Source organism: Neoarius graeffei, chromosome 8, assembly GCF_027579695.1.
Source record: "Neoarius graeffei isolate fNeoGra1 chromosome 8, fNeoGra1.pri, whole genome shotgun sequence".
Classification (NCBI taxonomy): domain Eukaryota; kingdom Metazoa; phylum Chordata; class Actinopteri; order Siluriformes; family Ariidae; genus Neoarius; species Neoarius graeffei.
In genome coordinates this window covers 73,913,123-73,934,773 of record NC_083576.1, presented here as the reverse complement: position 1 = coordinate 73,934,773, position 21,651 = coordinate 73,913,123, and the positions used below count along the sequence as shown (strand labels likewise).

Below are 21,651 nucleotides of genomic sequence, written 5' to 3'. Positions count from 1 at the left end.
TCACTTCATAAGTCACATAATTAGCTGATTAAGAGCCACCTGTGTGCAATCAAAGTGTCACATGATCTGTCACATGATGTCTGTATTAATCAACCTGCTCTGGAAGGACCCTGACTCTGCAATACTACTAAACAAGCAACATGAAAACCAAAGAGCATCCAAACAGGTCAGAGACAAAGCTGTGGAGAAGTATAGATCAGGGTTGGGTTATAAAAAAATATCCCAAACTTTGAATATCCTACGGAGCACCATTAAATCCATTATAGCAAGATGGAAAGAACCATGACAAACCTGACAAGAGAAAGCTGCCCACCAAAACTCACAGACCGGGCAAGGAGGGCATTAATCAGAGATGCAACAAAGACAGCAAAGTTAATACTGAAGGAGCTGCAAAGATCCACAGTGGAGATGGAAGTATCTGTCCATAGGACCACTTTAAGCTGTACACTCCAAAGAGTGGGGCTTTATGGAAGAGTGGCCAGAAAAAAAGTCATTGCTTAAGAAAATACATTTGGAGTTTACCCAACAGCATGTGGCAGACTCTCCAAACACATGGAAGAAGATTCTCTGGTCAAATGAGACAAAAATTGATCTTTTTGGCCATCATGGGAAATGCCATGTGTGGTGCAAACCCAACACCCTGAGAACACCATTCCTACAGTGAAGCATGGTGGTGGCAGCATCATGCTGTGGGGATATTTTTCATCTGCAGGGACAGGAAAGCTGGTCAGGACTGAAGGAAAGATGGATGTCACTAAATACAGGGCAATTCTGGAGGAAAACCTGTTTGAGTCAGCCAGAGTTTTGAGACTGGGTCAAAGGTTCATGCTCCAGCAGGACGATGACCCTAAACATACTGCTAAAGCAACACTGGAGTGGTTTAAAGGGAAACATTTAAATGTCTTGGAATGGCCTAATCAAAGCCCAGACCTCAATCCAATTGAGAATCTGTGGCATAACTTGAAGATTGTTGTACACCAACGCAACCCATCTAACTTAAAGGAGCTGGAGCAGTTTTGCCTTGAGGAATGGGCAAAATTCCCAGTGGCTAGACATGCTAAGCTAATAGAGACATACCCCAAGAGACTTGCAGCTGTAATTGCTGCAAAAGGTGGCTCTACAAAGTATTGACTTTGGGGGTGAATACCTATGCACACTCCAGATTTCTGTTTTTTTATTTTAATTATTGTTTGTGTCACAGTAAAACAGCAGTTTGCACCTTTAAAGTGGTAGGCATGTTGTGTAAATCAAATGGTGCTAACCTTCTAAGAATCCATTTTAATTCCAGCTTGTACTGCGACAAAACAGGACAAACACCAAGGGGGATGAATACTTTTGCAAGACACTGTATGTTTGCACTAGGCGCATCACGGTCATGCACATGAATGAGTTCGGTGTCTCCAATTTCAAAACACACAGCATAAATAATTCAAAGATATAAAACATCCACCTGAAATGCACACGTGGGTTACCGGATAACAAACAGAACTACGTATATACACTGCCTCAGCCAAACTAAACTAATGTAGCAAAAACGTATATAAATAACTGATGTCAACTAAATCCTGTCATTAACGTCTAAATCCTGAATAAATATCCTTTCACATGCGCTCACATTTTACTGTCTTATCACGCTGATGGCTCTGTGGCGGCTGTGTGCTAATTAACTACAGGCCAACCTTTTCCGACACTCGGAGCAGACGTCTGGGGCGACTGCCCAGAACTGCAATTATCTCACCAGAAACCAGTCAGTCTGCTAATTCCCATGTCTTTCTCTGCTCTAATGTTTCTTTTAATGCTACAATACTAGCTACATGCAATTTCCCTCATCACTGCTCATAAGGAAAGGAAGTCACTTCAGGTTCTTGGGTAGGGTAAAAGCTGGGAGCAGACAAGCAAATTGCTAATTATCTGATGTGACCTGCTTCGACTAAAGCTCTGTCATGTAGCGGCAGAACAAAATCTGAAATCGAACTGGAAAACCCAGCACTGTTCTTTCTTCTGCTGTCGAATGGGAAGAATTTAATTATGAAAACAAGCTAACAAGGGTTTTAAATGCGTCTTATCCATTTGGGTCTAATGTTTCATTTCATCCCCCCTTTAAATATAATTAGCATATATACAGGACACTTTTTCGATGGAATAAAAACGTGTTCTATTCCCTTCTAGCAAGTTTCATTCATTTGGTTCGATAGCATGCAACATTGTTAGCATATCATTTATTCTACGTGTATTACGTCACTCTACTCAATGGGGAATGAGCGTTGAATATGGTTTACGATATTGCACGGTTGTCAAGACAACATGTCACACGTCGGAGACGTAAAACTTCCGTGCTAGCGAGCGACTGTGACAATTTGTAAACAAACATGGCCGCCAGGTTTGCTTCGTTAAAAATGGAAGATTTTGAGAGAATTTTGAAAGAGAAAGACGTGATGAACACCCGAAAGGAATGTGTATATAATAATAATAAAAATAATAATATTGGCAGGCTTTTTTTCATGGTCTAGCAGATATATTCCATTCAGCAAGCATGATACTGAACTCATCTTCGACTCTATGTATGCTGGCCCTAAACTATGGAATGCACTTCCAAAGAACTTAAAAAACATAACCAATCTCAAACAGTTCAAAACAAGAACTTAAAACATATTTCTTTAGAATGGCTTATGAATAACTTATGATTTTACATAAGTATATATAATTTTTAGACATTTATTTTAATTGTACACAGTCAATTTTGATCATTATTGTAAAGCGCCATAGAGTCATAGATATGGCGGTATATAAATTTGTCCATTTATTATTATCATGCTAGCTGAATGGAATATATCTGAAATACCACTCAACACCAGCCAATATTATTTAAGTATTATACATACAGGCCACTTTTTCCATGGAATAAAAACATGTATTCTATTCCCTTCTAGCGGGTTTATTGATGGCATGCAATATTATCATATCACTTATCGCTCTACCCAATGGAGAATGAGTGTTCAGTATTGTCACAATATTGCACGTTGTCGAGACAAGACGTCACACGTCAGAGCTCATGTGAAGATCCAATGACAAAAGTTTTCTGACAATAAAATATTTTTTTCTGCATGATTTAGAACTGAGATATTATTGTCTCCTTGGGCCCCTGTGCTGCACAGTTCTCTTTTTAACATTAGACCAAAATACACTACTTTCAAGCTTGATGAAAATATTGGAGTTAATGAAAAAGTTCTTTGACTTTTTCCAAACCTGAATAGATATTTTGTAATACTGCAAAACTTCAACATCCGGGACATGAAATGTAATTTTCCATGACTTTTCCAAGACACATTATTATGATATTCAGCACACATTATTCATCTTGTCTTAAGCAGAAGAAAATTAGCTGCTGTAAATTTGGGATCTAACCTGATAATCTGGCAAGCAGTACTGAATAAACAAAATAATAATAATAATAATAATAATAATCCACCTTCATACACTCTCAGAAAACAAAGTACAGTACATCGTTGTACCTTTAGGGCTACAACAGCTTGTCACTGGGGTAGTCCCCTCTAAGGTACTTATTTGTACCCTTTATATACTACTAGGGAAAATATATGTACCTTTTTGCCCTAAAAAGGTACACATAGTTACCTTGAGGTCCAATAATAAACCCTAGGGGGTACATTAGGGTCGACTGTACGTTGGGGGACAGAAATTGACTCCTACTGGACCCCTATTTTTAACAGTGTATCTTGCTCAAGGTTATAACACGGGTTGCACGACTTAATTTCCACTAGTTGACAAGTAATGTAAAACAATATTTAATTAGTTAGGTCTTTCATAGCTAAAGCAATTCTGATTCAGGACATCACTAATTTTAGACTATTCTATTAGTGCAGTCAACGTGAATAAACAACAGCGAAGAAGGCATCAAACCAAACTTGGGTAGAGTGCATATCTCTGTCAAGCCACACACTATCAACATCGAAATCAAATCACTTGAACCTGGGATAATACTAAAGCTGTCTACCAAATTTCATCCAAATCCGTTAATTACTTTTTGAGTTATGTTGGGAACAGGAAGAAACAGAAGCAAAATCATAACCTCCTCCAACACAGTTGTTGGCAGAGGTAATGAAAAGCTCTACAGAGGCTACAAGGCTTTTTAGACTACACTATTAATAACAATAATTAAATCATTGCAATAAAAGCGCAAACTAATCTTAATTTGCTGATCATGTTACACTGTTTAAAGGATGTATCAGATATTAAAGTTCTCATGGACATGACCTGGCAGATGTGACTCAGCTGAAAGCGTTGATTCTGCCAATGAGAGCATGCAGCATGAAAACTCATGTCCGTCAAGAACCAGTCTTTCTTCAGTGGAGTATATCTATAGCAGCATCAAGCAGGTTTTTGCAGGCTGAGAATAACCCAGAAGTTGGGTCATCTCCATATTGGGATTGGCCTCGATCAGCTCGCAAGCACCACTGGCAAGCTCTAAAGAAGCTGTGACCGCCACATTCAAGAGTGACCCGAGTGGGACTGGAGAATAGTGCAGTGCAACCACTGTTTTTTTCCATGACCCCAACTAATAGACATCCCATGGCCTGAAGGTTAGAGAAGCAGCCTTAGGCCCAAAGGGTTGCTGGTTCAAGTCCTGGGACCGGCAGGAAAAACATGAGGGGAGTTGAGTGAATGAACAGCACTTACCCCTCCCTCTGTATCATGGCTGAAGTGCCCTTGAGCAAGGTACCAATCCTGTAACTGCTTCCTGGTGTGACGGAGTGCCTGTTACTACAGTTGAGTATGTGCCCCTCATGTAGTATTTGAGACTGGTCTCAAGACCACTTTTTGAAATTCTCGGAATTGACCGCATTTTTACTCAGTCTTGTCTCGGTCTCAGACAAAGAGACTCAGGATTTTATTTCCAAGACCACAGCGATGGGGATTTCACTAAATTGCCTATGCATTGTCTGATTTATCTGTTAACATTGTTACTCTGATTGGATGCAAAACTTCCTGCTTCAAATGCGACCAATGACGTGACTTATTGCTACTTTGAAATTTTCATTACCGTTGACAGCCATCACCCCGCACCACCCCCTTTCACACCCACTGATCTGATCTTGGTCTTGACTTGGTCTCAACCCCTCAAAGTCTTGGTCTCGTCAAGGTCTCGATCTTGATACACTCTAGTCTCGGTCGTGACTTGGTCTTGGTTTAGGTGGTTTTGACAACACCACCAACCTCATGACCATCCTGAACACGATGCCTACTAAAGTAAATATTCAAGTAAAATGCCACCCAGCGACACAGGAACCTTTGGAGACTGTACCTACTTTGGCTGCCTACACAACTTTAGAATGATACACATGTTCATTACACAAGAGCCAAAAATGTAGCTCATGGTGGACACTTAAAAATATATACAGATCAATGCCAGTATTATAGGTTGCTGCGCTTTTGGACAGTTTTTGTGCTCCAGAGATAAAAGCTGCCCAATTCAGAAGGCAGAATAAAGACACAGCTCAGTGAGCCTCAAGAGCAGGAGAGGCATGTTAACACACGCCAGACAGAAAAATCAAGTTGCATCTGTGATATATTGAAGAGATGAACCTGAGCTTTACCAAGCATGGTCACTGGCGAGACAGTGTTTACTTTGCACATGACGAAGGGGAACAGCGAGACGCCGGCTCAAGGCGCTGGCTCGACTTCACAGTCGAAAGACCTTTTGAACAATAAAACTACTGTATTCTCTCAGGCACCATCCATACTAAGTAGACGAGCATGGAATATATTAAAGCACACAATAGGCATAAAAGAAAATGAATTTCATATCACGATATCCATATTAATTTCTTATGCTCTCATTACACTACATATGATGTGATGAAAAATTTCATGAACGGCAGTATTTAGGAGTGGAATGGATGTTAGGACAGGACACTTAACTCAATCATTTGTTTCATAAGACAGTTCTCTAATACCGAATACATACTACATGATTTTCGCACCGATTTCTTTGTTGCAGACTAATTATAAATAAAAAACACAATTCCTGATGGCTCACAGTATAAAACAGCTATGTTTCTTTGCAGTATACCTCCAGTTCTCTTTGCAGAACAGGCAGATAATCTTTCCTACCTACAGGTGTCGTAGTTGAGTCACTAAATCTCGAGTCCAGTCTCGAGTCCCCAGTGTTCAAGTCCAAGTCGTTAAAAAAAAAATTCGAGTCGAGTCCAAGAACAAGACTCCAACTGCACCATTTGACGGTGGCTGTTTTAGCACCATTAACATTAGTTTGTTCCTGAACATGACGTATGAACAGGTGAATACAGGGAGTGTGAAGTATTCTGTCAGAGATGGTTGGGAGACGGATGTAAGTGCAGAAGGTGTGTTTATTAATAAAAGTGAAGACACGAAAACAATCCAGAACGGCAGACAAAATCGTATAACAGGCAATAGGTCGAGCGAGACACAAACAGGCTATCGTAGACTCGGCAGAATCAAAAACGAGAAACAGGAAATCAGGGATCAGGAAACCAAACAAGGAAATAAGGCTTGGTCATGTGTCAGCAATGCAACTCAATACTTCGCAAAGTAAGTGCGTTTTCACAGTTTTTATATAGGCGCGATGATTGCGCCTTAATACTGTGCAGGTGCGAGTCATTTACGGCATGAGCGCGAGAGTCTGCTTGGCACGTGCGCTGTCCGGAGTGCGCCTGAGAGTCTATCTGATGCACGCGCCAAGGCGCGCAGGTGTGACACTCTTGCACGAAATTAGTACAAAAATTACTGGAGATATAAATATCTTATGCCAAATTATTATGGCATGTTACAAAAAATAAAGAAAAAATCAGAGTCCTCGTCTTCAATTTACGAGTCCTAATGCAGTTAATGCACCAGTCAGAGTCCATACATGTCAACCTTTGGTCAATCAAACCTGTATAACCAACCTCCAAAATCCGTATTTCCCTTATAAAATCCTTATAAGATGCAAATTAAAATAATTTACCTAAAATTTGAATGATAATTAACAATGATATATCCAAGTTACTTTTTATTCAATATTAATAACAATAAACCTTCAGAATGAATACAAAGCTCCAATGTTTGACAAAAACACAAAGTGTCACTCTAATGTTCTGAATTGTACTCCATGACAGCTTTTTTTAGCAGTCTGCACCAATACCTCACTAGGCTGCATGTCACAGCAAGTGTCTGTGTTGATCTTGCCGGAGTGCCCATTCAGAATCTTTTCAGTCGCTAGTGAAAGTCGCCCAGGTGGAAATACGCTTTTCAAACAAAATGTTACTTCCCGGTTGGCGGGATTCTCGCAATGCGGTGTGCGCATGATCAGAAGTGGAACGAAGTCTCGCTACCACAAGATAACGCGCGATTTCATAAGACTCTTTACTGGCTGTCTGTGCTTTGTGTGGTGTACAGTACGTTTGTAAATGTTATGCGCTCTTTTATCATCGTGGGAATTGATTATAGCTCTAAATAAATATTGAAGTTTTTTTAAAGAATCCGTATAACTTTATTTGTACGCCCGTATACTACGTTTATTGAATCAAATCCGTATAAAATACGGACATTCCGTATAGGTTGACATGTATGCGAGTCATCAGTGCTCAAGTCCAAGTCGAGTCACAAGTCCTTAAAATTAGGGCACAAGTCAGACTCGAGTACTACAAGCCCGCTACCCACATCTCCCAAACCAATCTTTCTCTCAAATTGTTTTCATGTTACTTGTTTCTATAAAAATAATGTAGATAAACAGCTCTTGCATTGATTTTAGTGAGAAAGCTGGAGCTGAGGATCACTCCAGATCAAAGATCATATTGCGAGCCTGTGAGCCTCGTCAAGTCAACAAGTAGCCATTTTAAATAACTTTAGTTTTGTTCCATGTTGAAGCACCGACCAAAAAACAAAACTGATGTTTTAGACCCATCTCTTCAAACGGTGGACACACACATACCTCCCAAAGAACTGAAAATTTTGTTTCATAGATAGACATATTAATTTCACTTTTTTTTCCCTCATTTCCTGGAAAAAAGTTATTTTTTGCTGAATCATTCTGTGCTCAGGCCATAAACAAACTCTCGCAGCTATGGCTTCACTCCAAAAACGCGTCCTTGTCATCTAGAATACTTATTTAACAGGCGTAGACAAAGGTGGAGGTGTAAAAATTCTCCACACTTGAAGATTAAAGCTAGACGGCCTTTTGCTTTCATAAGATCGGTGAAATTTAGTTCTCTCTGAAATTTGGTCATTGTGATAGGTTTATTTCTGTAATATCTCAAAAAAACCCAGACCATTCTGTGGCTGGGAAGTGATTTAATTTGAAGGGATTAAAGCAAATAATGTGCATGAAATCGCTCGCTTCGTGTAATCAGGCAGACAGAGGAAGTCCGTGTGCGCATGCACAGGTTTACCTTCTTCTTCTTCTTTTGGGTTTTACAGCAGCTGGCATCCACAGTGTTGCATTACTGCCATCTACAGGTTTACCTTTGACCGTGCACTGACAGTTCCATCATTCTGTCGCTAAACGAACAGCTGATCACACCGAGGTGCTCGCTGAGCGCCGATATTTATTAGTTTGGTCCTGCGTTTCCTTTCCTTCGTATATAACATAACGTCTTTTCTTCTCGCTTTCCGTTACTGTAGTCGGTCTTTCACGTTTCATTCGCACACTCTCGTCCTCCATTTTCCTCTCCTGTTTCAAATTTGCATCCCACAATGCCTTGCGTGAACGGGGAAAGCCTACCACGTGATGCATGACGTAGTATCTTGTATTGCGTCACAGTGAAGCAAGAAATAATAGCGGAGAATTTAGGGTCACATGGCCCCAAATTCATTAATTGTTCTATTTAAAAAAAACAAAACAAATAAAATTGGAAGTCTGTGATTCGAATTCAGTATCTTTCAGTCCACTAAACAAAAATAATTGGATGTCAGGGAAAATTCTTTTTATGACCTACACTTAAAATCTGAAAGGCAGTCTACCTTTAACTCATCTCAAATTGTCTGTTATTTTCTGCACTTAACTAGCTTAATTACTGTTAAATTACCTTCAGGTTTATTTAAGCGTGGCGTGTGTGTGTGTGCAAAGTGCATCTTAAATGCCATTGGCTGGTTTGGAAAGTCTGCCGTTTTGTATTCCAACCACATGGCTTACTTTTAAAAGAACCTCAGGAACGTAGCGTTAAACTGACTCTCAGGCACATTTAACAAGCACTTTAGTTAAATGTAGCACTAATGTTGTACTGTTTCCTCCTGTTGTTCAACTTCTTAGCAAAACCTGCACAAACCTAGATACAGTTTGTGCATCATTTAACATGGCTTCAAGTGTTATAGTGGAGTTCCCTACGCACAAAGCACGCAGAACGAAGCTCCATACTTAAAAGACAAGAAGACAGAGTCCTCTATATCCCCCGCCCTATATACCAAGTTTCAAGATATTATTTGTCACATTTTTCAAGTTCTGCTGCAGGAAACCAACCCTACCTCTTTACACTGACCTCAGCAGCCCATGGCATAAACCCACCGGACCTTTGGTCCAGGTGAGCTAAAAATTAAAATTTTGCACATTTCTTAGGATCGAAAGGCACATATACATTACTTAATCAACACATATACTAACTTTCAAGACCATACCACTCATAATTTTCAAGTTCTGCTCCGGAAACAAAACCTACCCCTAAGATTAACCTGAGTCTGAAATTGTTTCTATGGAAACATGAAAAATTTAAATTTCTCAAATTTCTTAGTATGAAAAGGCACATCTACATCACCTTGTTAACATGGATACCAAGTTTCAAATCCGTATCGTGAATAGTTTTGGATATATGCTCCGGAAACGAACATTGCTCTTAGAAACTGAGTCGAAATCGATTTTTTATGTAAAAATTTTAAAAATACTTTTTTTTTTTTTCAAAAATCCAAAATAGCAAAAGGCACCAGTTCACATGTTGCCTGAGATGTATACAAAGTTTCATGAAGATATCTTCAGTAGTTTTAAAGATATGGCCCAGAAACGAAAGCATGACCGGACGGACAGAACCCGTTTCTATATCCCTCGCCAAACTTTGTTTGGGTGGGGGATAAATATAGTAATGCATGCATCAACCTGACTTTTGATGGCTTTTGTGACTGTATGACGTCGGTACATATATAAAAACGATGTACATGTATGTACTACCATCAGGGACCCAGTTGTAAGTGCAAAGCAACGCATCTCAAACACTTGACCACCTGACAACAAAATTTCTATCTATATTTACATAAGATAGATGGCTTTTATCCGGCGCTTATTTTTAATTTGCTTCTTAAAAAAATAATGTGGGATTATTTACTAACACATTTTACAGAAAATACTTACCACAGTTTCATATAAAACTAGTTCAAACAGTTTTATTAATCCAGTAGCTTGTCGGACAGTTGGCAGTTATAATCAGACAACAGTTTGACATCAAGTTTGAGATATCAAGATTGCAGCTCAAACCCTCAGCACTCAGACGCTGCATTCGGTCGAGGAGGATGTTTTCCAGAAGGTTTTTATCCTACTGTGGTATTTTTTCCATCGTGAGCAATGTATCTTTGCATTGTATGCTTTTTTACCTGAATGATATCTTACTCTGCACACTTGTGTAAACATAACTGCTACCGAACTAGGATGAGTTTCCCAAAAGCGTTGTAGCACAAAGATCATAGTTAAATGGTAGAGCAAGCATCACAACGACTAGTTAAGATGCTCTTAGCATTAAGAAGCTTTTGGTAAACCCACCCCTATACAATTAAGGAGCACCTTTCCTTAGTTGTAAATAATCTAAAACTACCATGGCTCTACAACCCCGATTCCAAAAAAGTTGGGACAAAGTACAAATTGTAAATAAAAATGGAATGCAATAATTTACAAATCTCAAAAACTGATATTGTATTCACAATAGAACATAGACAACATATCAAATGTCGAAAGTGAGACATTTTGAAATTTCATGCCAAATATTGGCTCATTTGAAATTTCATGACAGCAACACATCTCAAAAAAGTTGGGACAGGGGCAATAAGAGGCTGGAAAAGTTAAAGGTACAAAAAAGGAACAGCTGGAGGACCAAATTGCAACTCATTAGGTCAATTGGCAATAGGTCATTAACATGACTGGGTATAAAAAGAGCATCTTGGAGTGGCAGCGGCTCTCAGAAGTAAAGATGGGAAGAGGATCACCAATCCCCCTAATTCTGCGCCGACAAATAGTGGAGCAATATCAGAAAGGAGTTCGACAGTGTAAAATTGCAAAGAGTTTGAACATATCATCATCTACAGTGCATAATATCATCAAAAGATTCAGAGAATCTGGAAGAATCTCTGTGCGTAAGGGTCAAGGCCGGAAAACCATACTGGGTGCCCGTGATCTTCGGGCCCTTAGACGGCACTGCATCACATACAGGCATGCTTCTGTATTGGAAATCACAATGGGCTCAGGAATATTTCCAGAGAACATTATCTGTGAACACAATTCACCGTGCCATCCGCCATTGCCAGCTAAAACTCTATAGCTCAAAGAAGCCGTATCTAAACATGATCCAGAAGCGCAGATGTCTTCTCTGGGCCAAGGCTCATTTGAAATGGACTGTGGCAAAGTGGAAAACTGTTCTGTGGTCAGACGAATCAAAATTTGAAGTTCTTTATGGAAATCAGGGACGCCGTGTCATTCGGACTAAAGAGGAGAAGGACGACCCAAGTTGTTATCAGCGCTCAGTTCAGAAGCCTGCATCTCTGATGGTATGGGGTTGCATTAGTGTGTGTGGCATGGGCAGCTTACACATCTGGAAAGACACCATCAATGCTGAAAGGTATATCCAGGTTCTAGAGCAACATATGCTCCCATCCAGACGACGTCTCTTTCAGGGAAGACCTTGCATTTTCCACAGTATTACTTTCCACAATAGTACATGTTGGGAATATCTGGGCTATACCATATCATGGGGGAATAAAACAGTAACCTGGAGCCCAACAGGCAGATTGTGTGTCCAGGCTCCTATTTTATTGTAATCATGGTCACCTGGTGGACAAGTAGGTTCAACAGCCGGAGGGGAAAAAAAAACAAAACTTTTTATTCAATTTTGGTAGCCATGTCTAAACATAATGTGCTTTCATGGGAGTGCAATGCCAATGTTCGTCATCGACTTGGTGACTTTTTGTCAACGTCCTCAAATGGTAGTAGGTACCATTTTTATGATGGTCTCTGGTATGGCCTGACCATGAGTAGAACTCATGTTCTCCCAGTCGAGAGGCGGACATGCGAACTACTAGGCCGACTCACAGTAACAGGATATGTAAACCTTATATAAACAAAGCATCTGGTAAGACGGGCGGCACGGTGGTGTAGTGGTTAGCGCTGTCGCCTCACAGCAAGAAGGTCCGGGTTCGAGCCCCGGGGCCGGCGAGGGCCTTTCTGTGCGGAGTTTGCATGTTCTCCCCGTGTCCGCGTGGGTTTCCTCCGGGTGCTCCGGTTTCCCCCACAGTCCAAAGACATGCAGGTTAGGTTAACTGGTGACTCTAAATTGACCGTAGGTGTGAATGTGAGTGTGAATGGTTGTCTGTGTCTCAGCCCTGTGATGACCTGGCGACTTGTCCAGGGTGTACCCCGCCTTTCGCCCGTAGTCAGCTGGGATAGGCTCCAGCTTGCCTGCAACCCTGTAGAAGGATAAAGCGGCTAGAGATAATGAGATGAGATGAGATCTGGTAAGACACAAAACTGATTAAATTAACAGTATTAAAGGGGAACTGACGTCATTTTTAAACTTGCTTTATTTCTTAATTAATGTGTTATTCAATTACGTTTTCGGTTTTATTAACCTTATATCGTGACTCGTATTGGCATATTATATTACACTTATCGGCCTTTTCGGTTTTTAGCCATGTTGAATGTAGTTCGTTTGGTCCACAACAGGCATCGCTTCTCCGTGCGATCTTCACGAGACTTGTGCAAGACTTCAAACGTGAAGTGTCAGCGCCGCCATTTTGAAAACTGTTTACACAGTGGCCAGATCGCCATATCATTCCAATTTAGATTAATTTCGAGATTTGCCAGCTTCATCAGCGATAGAGATTATTCCATACGACTTCAAACCAACGTGGAGTAGAGAAGAGTTGGAAAGACGACAGGATAAGGACGAGTCCGTTGCGCTGGTATTTACATCATTACTGTCGCACAATTAAAACGTGCAAGATCAGGCGGCTGGTGGGTTTTCAAAATAATAAATACATGCATGTATTTTTGTGATAAATACATTATACTGAGCACATTTCCCACATAATCCTCATTAAGGTTTCGGACAGCACTACAAAATGGCGTCCCCACTATATAGTGCCCTATATAGTGAGTAGGGAATGATTTCGGACACAGGGAAAACTTCCGGCTTGATTACGTCAGCATTCAAAAGAGGGCGTGCGCGTCTTTTGACAACATTGGAAGATGTTGGTCACTTTGATTTCCGCTGTACATTTTACTTCCATCCTACAATGTCTCGCACAGGTCTCAGCGAATCTCGTTTACGGCCATTGCTTTGACATATGGACTGATATATTACAGAGCATATTTCAAACACTCAGAACTTGCTATAGCAGTGACAAAATAGCTGTCAGAAATACATTCCTATATTTAACTAGAAAAGCACTCGGAGAGCGCAGACCTCCACCAAGAATCCTTTAAAAAATTCCGGGATCCAGATTGTGATCCGGATCACCGCCAAAATGTAATGGATTGTTACTTGTGCCCAGTCACACCTCTGGAAAAAATTTCAGAGCAATCCGTTCATAACTTTTTCCGTAATGTTGCTAACAGACAAACCAACAAATAAACCAACGCTACCGAAAACATAACCTCCTTGGTGGAGGTAATAAAATGAGATAAATAGCAGGCTTTCGTCTAAACGGGGGAACAGGGGCGCTGCGCCCTCTTACTCTCGGCGTGCGCCCCCTTACCGACTCCGTGAAAACATCCCAGCAACACTACATGACAATGCGTCTGATCATCAAATACATTATAATTGCTCCAAAAATATTCCAATCATAGTAGATACACCGCCAGACGGTGCAAAAACAATCCGAATTGGCGTTTTCCAGACCGAGGCGCCATGTTGTTTACTTGTCACGGCTGCTCTCGCGAGATTTGACATGGGTTACATACAAGGTCAGCTGACTTGTAGAGCGAGATTTCTCGAGACTGAATGACCTTTCACCCACCGGCGCAGGAGCTTTTGACAGAAGTTGTTTGCGAGTTGTTTTTGTTGACACTTGGGCATTTAAAGATGTCATCCCGCGGCATGAAGCGGAAGAAAGCCAAAGACTGTCCGGGGCAGAAGAAGATTACTTCTTTCTTTTTCAATGTTGACAGACAATTTGTTACAATTTCCCTCTCAGATAGCCTCAGAATGTCCCATTGGAGCATTTTTCAAAGGCTTTGCACGGCGGGGGGGACAACCGGCACCATCCCCCGCTTCGCTCCCTCGCCATGGTGAGCGCCCTCATACTAAATTTCTAGAAAAAACCCTGAATAGAATTTTGATGATAAAAAAATTTTTTGCCTTCAGTTCCCCTTTAATCTCTAACGAATTCAAAGAACAAGCAACAAATTGTGGTTTGACTGGTCTGAGCTGACATCATGCGTGTTCGGATTATATAATAAATTTGGCCAATTGAAGAAACATCTAAATGAAAAACACACACACACACACACACACACAGAGGAATCGGTTCCTTTCATAATTTGCATTTAAGTAAATAAGAGCATCTTCCATGCCTGAGTTTTGAACTCCTCCCTGTACACCATCTCACCCCACAGGGTGTGTTAACCCTCATTAACCTCCAACACTTACAAAAAGCTGTTCTCGACAGAGCAACAGTTCGAGGGATGACTACCTCACCTGCAGCTTCACCTATTACTGATCAACCGAGCTCAAGCTCTTCTGAACGGGGCAACGTGTGACCTTTGACGAAGTGTCAAAAAAACAAACTCGGAGATGTTGACATCTGACTCGTGTCTCTCTCTCTCTCTCTCTCTCTCTCTCTGGAGAGCTCGTTTGGTTTCCGCTAACGAGCACCGAAGGGAGCTGTGGCTTAGCTTGAACCACAGGAAACCCAGCAGTTCTCAAACCTGATCCTGGCATCTCTGTGTGCTGCACAGTTTAGTGTCTTTCCTGTTTTAACACACCCAAAAGGTGTGTTAACCTTACAGAAGACGTGCTGACGAACTGATGACAAGTCAAGCGTGTTAGAGCAAGAAAACATGAGTATGTGCAGTGTAGGGGAACAGAAGGATAAGGGTTTGGAAACCATCCCATCGATGTTCCATCATGTGAGATTAACCAAAGGATAAGAATCTGTCCCTGACTGCTTTACTCCCTAATCAAGTTAGTGTTTCTGAAGCTTGATCCTTTCGTCGTCTTCTGAATATTTTTGTCTTTTCTTGCTCCTACATGCCAGAATCAAGTCATCAATCAAGGGCCAGGTTTAGCAGGCGTGTTAGAGTAGGAAAATCACTGATTAGTGGTTTTGCTGTTTTAGCATGCTCGTTTTGACTGCAAGAAGAGCTTCTTAAGGAGCAGAGGAGTGAGTTCAGATGTGACAGACTGACAGGGAAAGACCAAGTGATGTTCAAAGATAAACAGAAACCACAACTTTCCATGCTTTCCAGACATCACTCAAGTCAAAACGCACTTGATGTACCTCTAGCCTTTTTCAGGGAAACGTTCAAAGGATTTCACGAAGATTAAAGGTTGCCCCTAAGCAGAACTTCAGGTTCATTTCATCATCGATATCCATTTTATCTTCAAGGTCATGGTGGATCTGGAGCTTGTCCCAGGAACGCTGGGTGTGTAGCAGGGAATATATCCAGGATGGGACACCTGTACGTGTGCAGGCATGAGATTTCCCAAAAATTACAAAAACATTGTGTTTTTTATCGATGGCATCTCAGTTAGCACGCTAGCAACCAACCCTTAACAGGTTAGCAAGCAGGAATTTTCTTGTCTGTTGCTAATTTTACAGCTTTTTCGTGCTCGTCTGCGCCACCACAATGAAGCCCTTGTTGACATCTCCACACACTGGGTGGTGAGAAGAAAAAAAAGGCACACTTAACTACGATCTTCTGCAGATAAGAATCCTACGTACCTTAGACTGTCTAATCACATTCCGCAATACTCGATTTTGGAAACTAAAACCGACTGTGCTCGATATCTAGAAAGCAAGTGAGCACCTGTAGAATTATGTTGTAAGCAATACGACTAGTTAAGATGCCATATTTTTATTTAGGCAGTGAAGAAAAGAGAGGGAGAAAGAAAAAATAAGTAAACGCCTGGGATTTGCATGCACTGAATCATTGCTCTCCTGCATGGTGTACAGGAGCCCTGTTAAAGCAGGACAAACTAAAATGTGGATTCGAGCAGTAAGCCATGTTCATTCACTTAAGTGCCACATGACTGTATGTCTGGTACAAACATGTTGCCCAATCCTGATCTTTTAACCCTGCTGTTATGACACCTGACTCAAGTCATTAGCCAATCATGAGGTTAAAGCAGAAAGGGAAAAAAAACCCACTTCAATCTACAATTCAGGGAACTCAAGGACCAGAACTCGGAAACAGTGAAATACAGGAAGTGGGTTGCAATGCTCATAAACTGCTTATAACCGTATAGTTATGCTCGTGTTGCACAGTCCTGCTTCTTTATTCTTTTTGTCCTCATATTTATTTATTTATTTTTACCTGACTCAGTGTCTACTTGCCTTTATATGACATCCTGACCAGAAAAAAAAGCTGAATTTACGTCTGGGTAGCACGGTGGTGTAGTGGTTAGCACTGTCGCCTCACAGCAAGAAGGTCCTGGGTTTGAGCCCAGTGGCCGGCGAGGGCCTTTCTGTGTGGAGTTTGCATGTTCTCCCCATGTCCAAAGTTAGGCTAATTGATGGCTCTAAATTGACTATGAGTATGAATAGTTGTTTGTCTCTGTGTCAGCCCTGAGATGATCTGCCGACTTGTCCAGGGTGTACCCCACCTCTCGCCCATCGTCAGCTGGGATAGGCTCCAGCTTGCCTGTGACCCTGTAGAACAGGATAAGCGGCTACAGATAATGGATGGATGGAATTCATGTCTGTTTGACAATTTTGAAGCCATTTGAATCTGTCCATTATCTGTAGCCGCTTGTCCTGTGCAGGGTCATGGGCAAACTGGAGCCTATCCCAGCTGACTATGGGCAAGAGGCAGGGTACACCCTAGACAAGTCGCCAGGTCATCACAGGGCTGACACATAGAGACAAACTCACATTCACACCTACGGTCAATTTAGAGCCACCAATTAGCCTAACCTGCGTTTCTTTGGACTGTTGGGGAAACCAGAGCACCTGGAGGAAACCCACGCAGACACGGGGAGAACATGCAAACTCCACACAGAAAGGCCCTCATCAGCTGCTGGACTCGAACCCAGGACCTTCTTGCTGTGAGGCAACAGTGCTAACCACGACACCACCGTGCCGCCCCCCATTTGAATCCAAGTTACTCTTATTATGATGAAAGAAATGGTCTCTGCATTTGATGGTTGGGAAATCTGGTTATATTAATGTTGTATTATTTTATTAGAATATATACACACCAGTAAGAAATGTTAGAAGATCTTTCAAAATAAAAAAAAAATAAAGTGAAAAACATAACTACAATTATGTGGGAAAAATATAACACAACCATTAAAGTCTTTTGCACGATATATAATATGTATCACAATATTTAGTTTATAACAAGACAGCTGCGTTCTTCATTCATTCATTGCTCTCCAACAACTGCTTTATCCTAGTAACGGTTCCGGTGGTGCTAGATCCTATCCCGGGGAATGCTGAAGCTGGGTATAAAAACTAGGAATACACCCTAGATGGGATACCAGTACACTGCAGAGCACCATACAAGTGCATGCGTGCATTCACACACACACACACACACACACACACACACCTAGTAGCAATTTCCATCCATCCATCCATCCATCCATCCATCCATTATCTGTAGCCGCTTATCCTGTCCTGCAGGGTCGCAGGCAAACTGGATCCTATCCCAGCTGAGGTGGGCGAGAGGCGGGGTACACCCTGGACAAGTCGCCAGGTCATCACAAGGCTGACACATAGACACAGACAACCATTCACGTTCACATTCACACCTACGGTCAATTTAGAGCCACCAATTAGCCTAACCTGCATGTTTGGACTGTCGGGGAAACCGGAGCACCCAGATAAATCCTGCGCAGATATGGGGAGAACATGCAAAGTCCACACAGAAAGGCCCTCATCGGCCGCTGGGCTCAAACCCAGGACCTTCTTGCTGTGAGGCGACAGTGCTAACCACTACACCACCGTGCCGCCCCCTAGTAGCAATTTAATGTAGCTAATCCACCACCATGCATATTTTTCTGAACTGGAAGGAAACCAGAGAACCCAGATGAAACCCTTTGCAGGCAGGATGAACAAGCGGAAGTCTGAATGCCTGATTCAAAAACGGATCTTAATATACAAATAAATGACTTGGTCCTGTTTGTTATACAAATACAGTCATCAGCAGTACACTCCTAATATTACGAACTGGATATGCAGGCAAAACTGGGTCAGTTTGAGCATGTCAAATATATGCTTTAGCGTTAAGCCAGTTTAAGACACTTGATGAGCGAGAAAAAGCAGGTGAATGCAGTGCAGATTTTAGTACTGATCCAGTTCTGATAGACCAGGTTTAACCTGGTGTGTGTGTGTGTGTGTGTGTGTGAGAGAGAGAAAGAGAAAATGAGCTGATGTCGTGTACAGGTGTCTTTGCAGGAAAGATTAAGTGATCAGGATGGAAACCATCCATCCATTATCTGTAGCCGCTTATCCTGTTCTACAGGGTCGCAGGCGGGCTGGAGCCTATCCCAGCTGACTATGGGTGAGAGGCGGGAGACACCCTGGACAAGTCGCCAGGTCATCACAGAGACAAACGACGGTCAATTTAGAACCACCAATTAACCTAACCTGCATGTCGGAACACCTGGAGGAAACCCATGCGGACACGGGGAGAACATGCAAACTCCACACAGAAAGGCCCTCTCTGGCTGCTGGGCTCGAACCCAGGACCTTCTTGCTGTGAGGCGACAGTGCTAACCACTACACCGCCCAGGATGAAAACATTTTAACTCATCTCGTCTCATTATCTCTAGCCGCTTTATCCTTCTACAGGGTCGCAGGCAAGCTGGAGCCTATCCCAGCTGACTACGGGGGAAAGGCGGGGTACACCCTGGACAAGTCGCCAGGCCATCACAGGGCTGACACATAGACACAGACAACCATTCACACTCACATTCACACCCACGGTCAATTTAGAGTCGCCAGTTAACCTAACCTGCATGTCTTTGGACTGTGGGGGAAACCGGAGCACCCGGAGGAAACCCACGCGGACACGGGGAGAACATGCAAACTCCACACAGAAAGGCCCTCTCTGGCTGCTGGGCTCGAACCCAGGACCTTCTTGCTGTGAGGCGACAGTGCTAACCACTACACCGCCCAGGATGGAAACATTTTAACTCATCTCGTCTCATTATTTCCAGCCGCTTTATCCTTCTACAGGGTCGCAGGCAAGCTGGAGCCTATCCCAGCTGACTACGGGCGAAAGGCGGGGTACACCCTGGACAAGTCGCCAGGTCATCACAGGGCTGACACATAGACACAGACAACCATTCACACTCACATTCACACCTACGGTCAATTTAGAGTCGCCAGTTAACCTAACCTGCATGTCTTTGGACTGTGGGGGAAACCGGAGCACCCGGAGGAAACCCACGCAGACACGGGGAGAACATGCAAACTCCGCACAGAAAGGCCCTCTCTGGCTGCTGAGCTCGAACCCAGGACCTTCTTGCTGTGAGGCGTCAGTGCTAACCACTACACCGCCCAGGATGGAAACATTTTAACTAATTGTATCATTTCGAGATGAGGTCATGTATTTGACAGCCATGTTGCCATAGCGGCGTGATGATGATGATGATGATGATGAAGAATTCTGCTTACCGCTGTGTGCGCTGAACCAGCGGGGCGCGATGTGCAGAGGCAGAGTGTCCGCCAGTGATCCCCGCGAGCCCAGATACAGCACACCGTCCGCGTGCCGCCCGTCCCCGCCTGTTTCACGGTAGCCGTGAGCGCGCACCGAGTCCGAACCCGAGCCGGAGCCCTGTCCTGCCGCGGCCCGGTCCGGTTCTGTGGCTCTGGGCGGGGCGGCCTGTGTGCCTGCGGTAGTAGTAGTGGTAGTAGTGGTGTAAAACCCGAAAGGCACGGCGCCGTTATGTTCCATGCCCATACCGGCCACGGAGCTCACCGAGCGGCTGCGGAGACCCATCGTCCCCGCCGTCCGGAAGTGGCTGAAGTGGGCCGATGGCGGCACCGCGCTGTCGTCTGTGGACACACCGGGAAACGGGGGCCGCGGGCGGGCCGCCGTGCTCTGCTTACCCCCCATATGAAAATGGGGCGCTGGGAAAAACCGGGGGTGGGAACAGGGGATGGGGATGCGACCGAAATAAAAGGGGTCGAGTCGCCCCTCGAACGAGGGGGATTTTTCTACCGAAAAAAAAAAAAACAATGACAGATTGATCAGAGTGAATAATAATAATTAAAAAAAATAAAATAATAATAATAATCCGGGTTGTCAAGTCTGTCTGGAGCAGCAGCTGGATCCGGGAGACATGAGAGCCCGTTCTCTCGGTCGGATCATGGAGTCGGACAGAATTCACCTCCCTGCCTTATAAATAGGAAATAACTCAGAGACGGAAGGCCAGTGGAGATGTAACGGAGCAGAAACACCAACGCACGCCCTCGTCAAGTGACTGACAGGACAGTTTGAGCAAAATCACGACAGAAACGATGAGAAATCCCGCAGCGCTGAGGACGAGTCCGCAGCACACTGACAGCGCAGGAATCTCCCTTTCCGTTCATTTCAAGTCCAATGATCTCGGAATATCAGGCCATGACATGTCATGAGGAAGCGCGTGTCCGTCAACATGCGCGTGAATGCGCGTCAGGGCGCGCGCGTCCGCTGGCGGTTATGTCCAGGTGCGCTGCTCTCCGCCGTGGCGCCGCTGTTGCTAGTAGACAATAGGAGACGGTAACTGCGCATGCGCAGATTTACCAAACGCCAGATTGGACAGATGCTTTATTGAGCATGCGCGGATTTGGCAGCGTGGTTGAAAAAAAAAAAAAAAAGAGGGTCCGTTTAGTGCGCATGCCCGAATACATCTGCCCACGAGAGTCAAGTAGGTCTACTAGTACACCAGACACAAGCCGTTACATGCCACGCCCACTTTGGTGTACATAATACTAAAGCTGTTCCCCAATTTTCATCCAGATCCGTTCATTACTTTTTGAGTTATGTTGGGAATTACGTTATCCACATAAGTTTCTGGATTTGCATCTCCATCCATCCATTACCTGTAGCCGCTTATCCTGTTCTAGAGGGTCGTGGGAAAGCTGGAGCCTATCCTAGTTGAGGTGGGCGAGAGGCGGGGGTACACCCTGGACAAGTCGCCAGGTTATCACAGGGCTGACACATAGAGACAGACAACCATTCACACTCACATTCACACCTACTGTACGGTCGGTTTCTCA

The 21,651-nt window shown here is 43.1% G+C and overlaps 1 protein-coding gene across 2 annotated transcripts in view; it reads right to left on the bottom strand.

Moving 5' to 3' along the window:
• znrf1 (zinc and ring finger 1) overlaps positions 1–21,144 on the bottom strand; it is a 114,068-nt gene extending 92,924 nt beyond the window's left edge. For both annotated transcript variants that reach the window (XM_060928227.1, XM_060928226.1), the window contains exon 1: positions 20,065–21,144. In XM_060928227.1, coding sequence (XP_060784210.1) covers positions 20,065–20,506 — 442 coding nt within the window. In that variant the 5' untranslated portion in view covers positions 20,507–21,144. The remainder of the gene's footprint in view (positions 1–20,064) is intronic.
• Between the last annotated feature and the right edge of the window lie 507 nt (positions 21,145–21,651).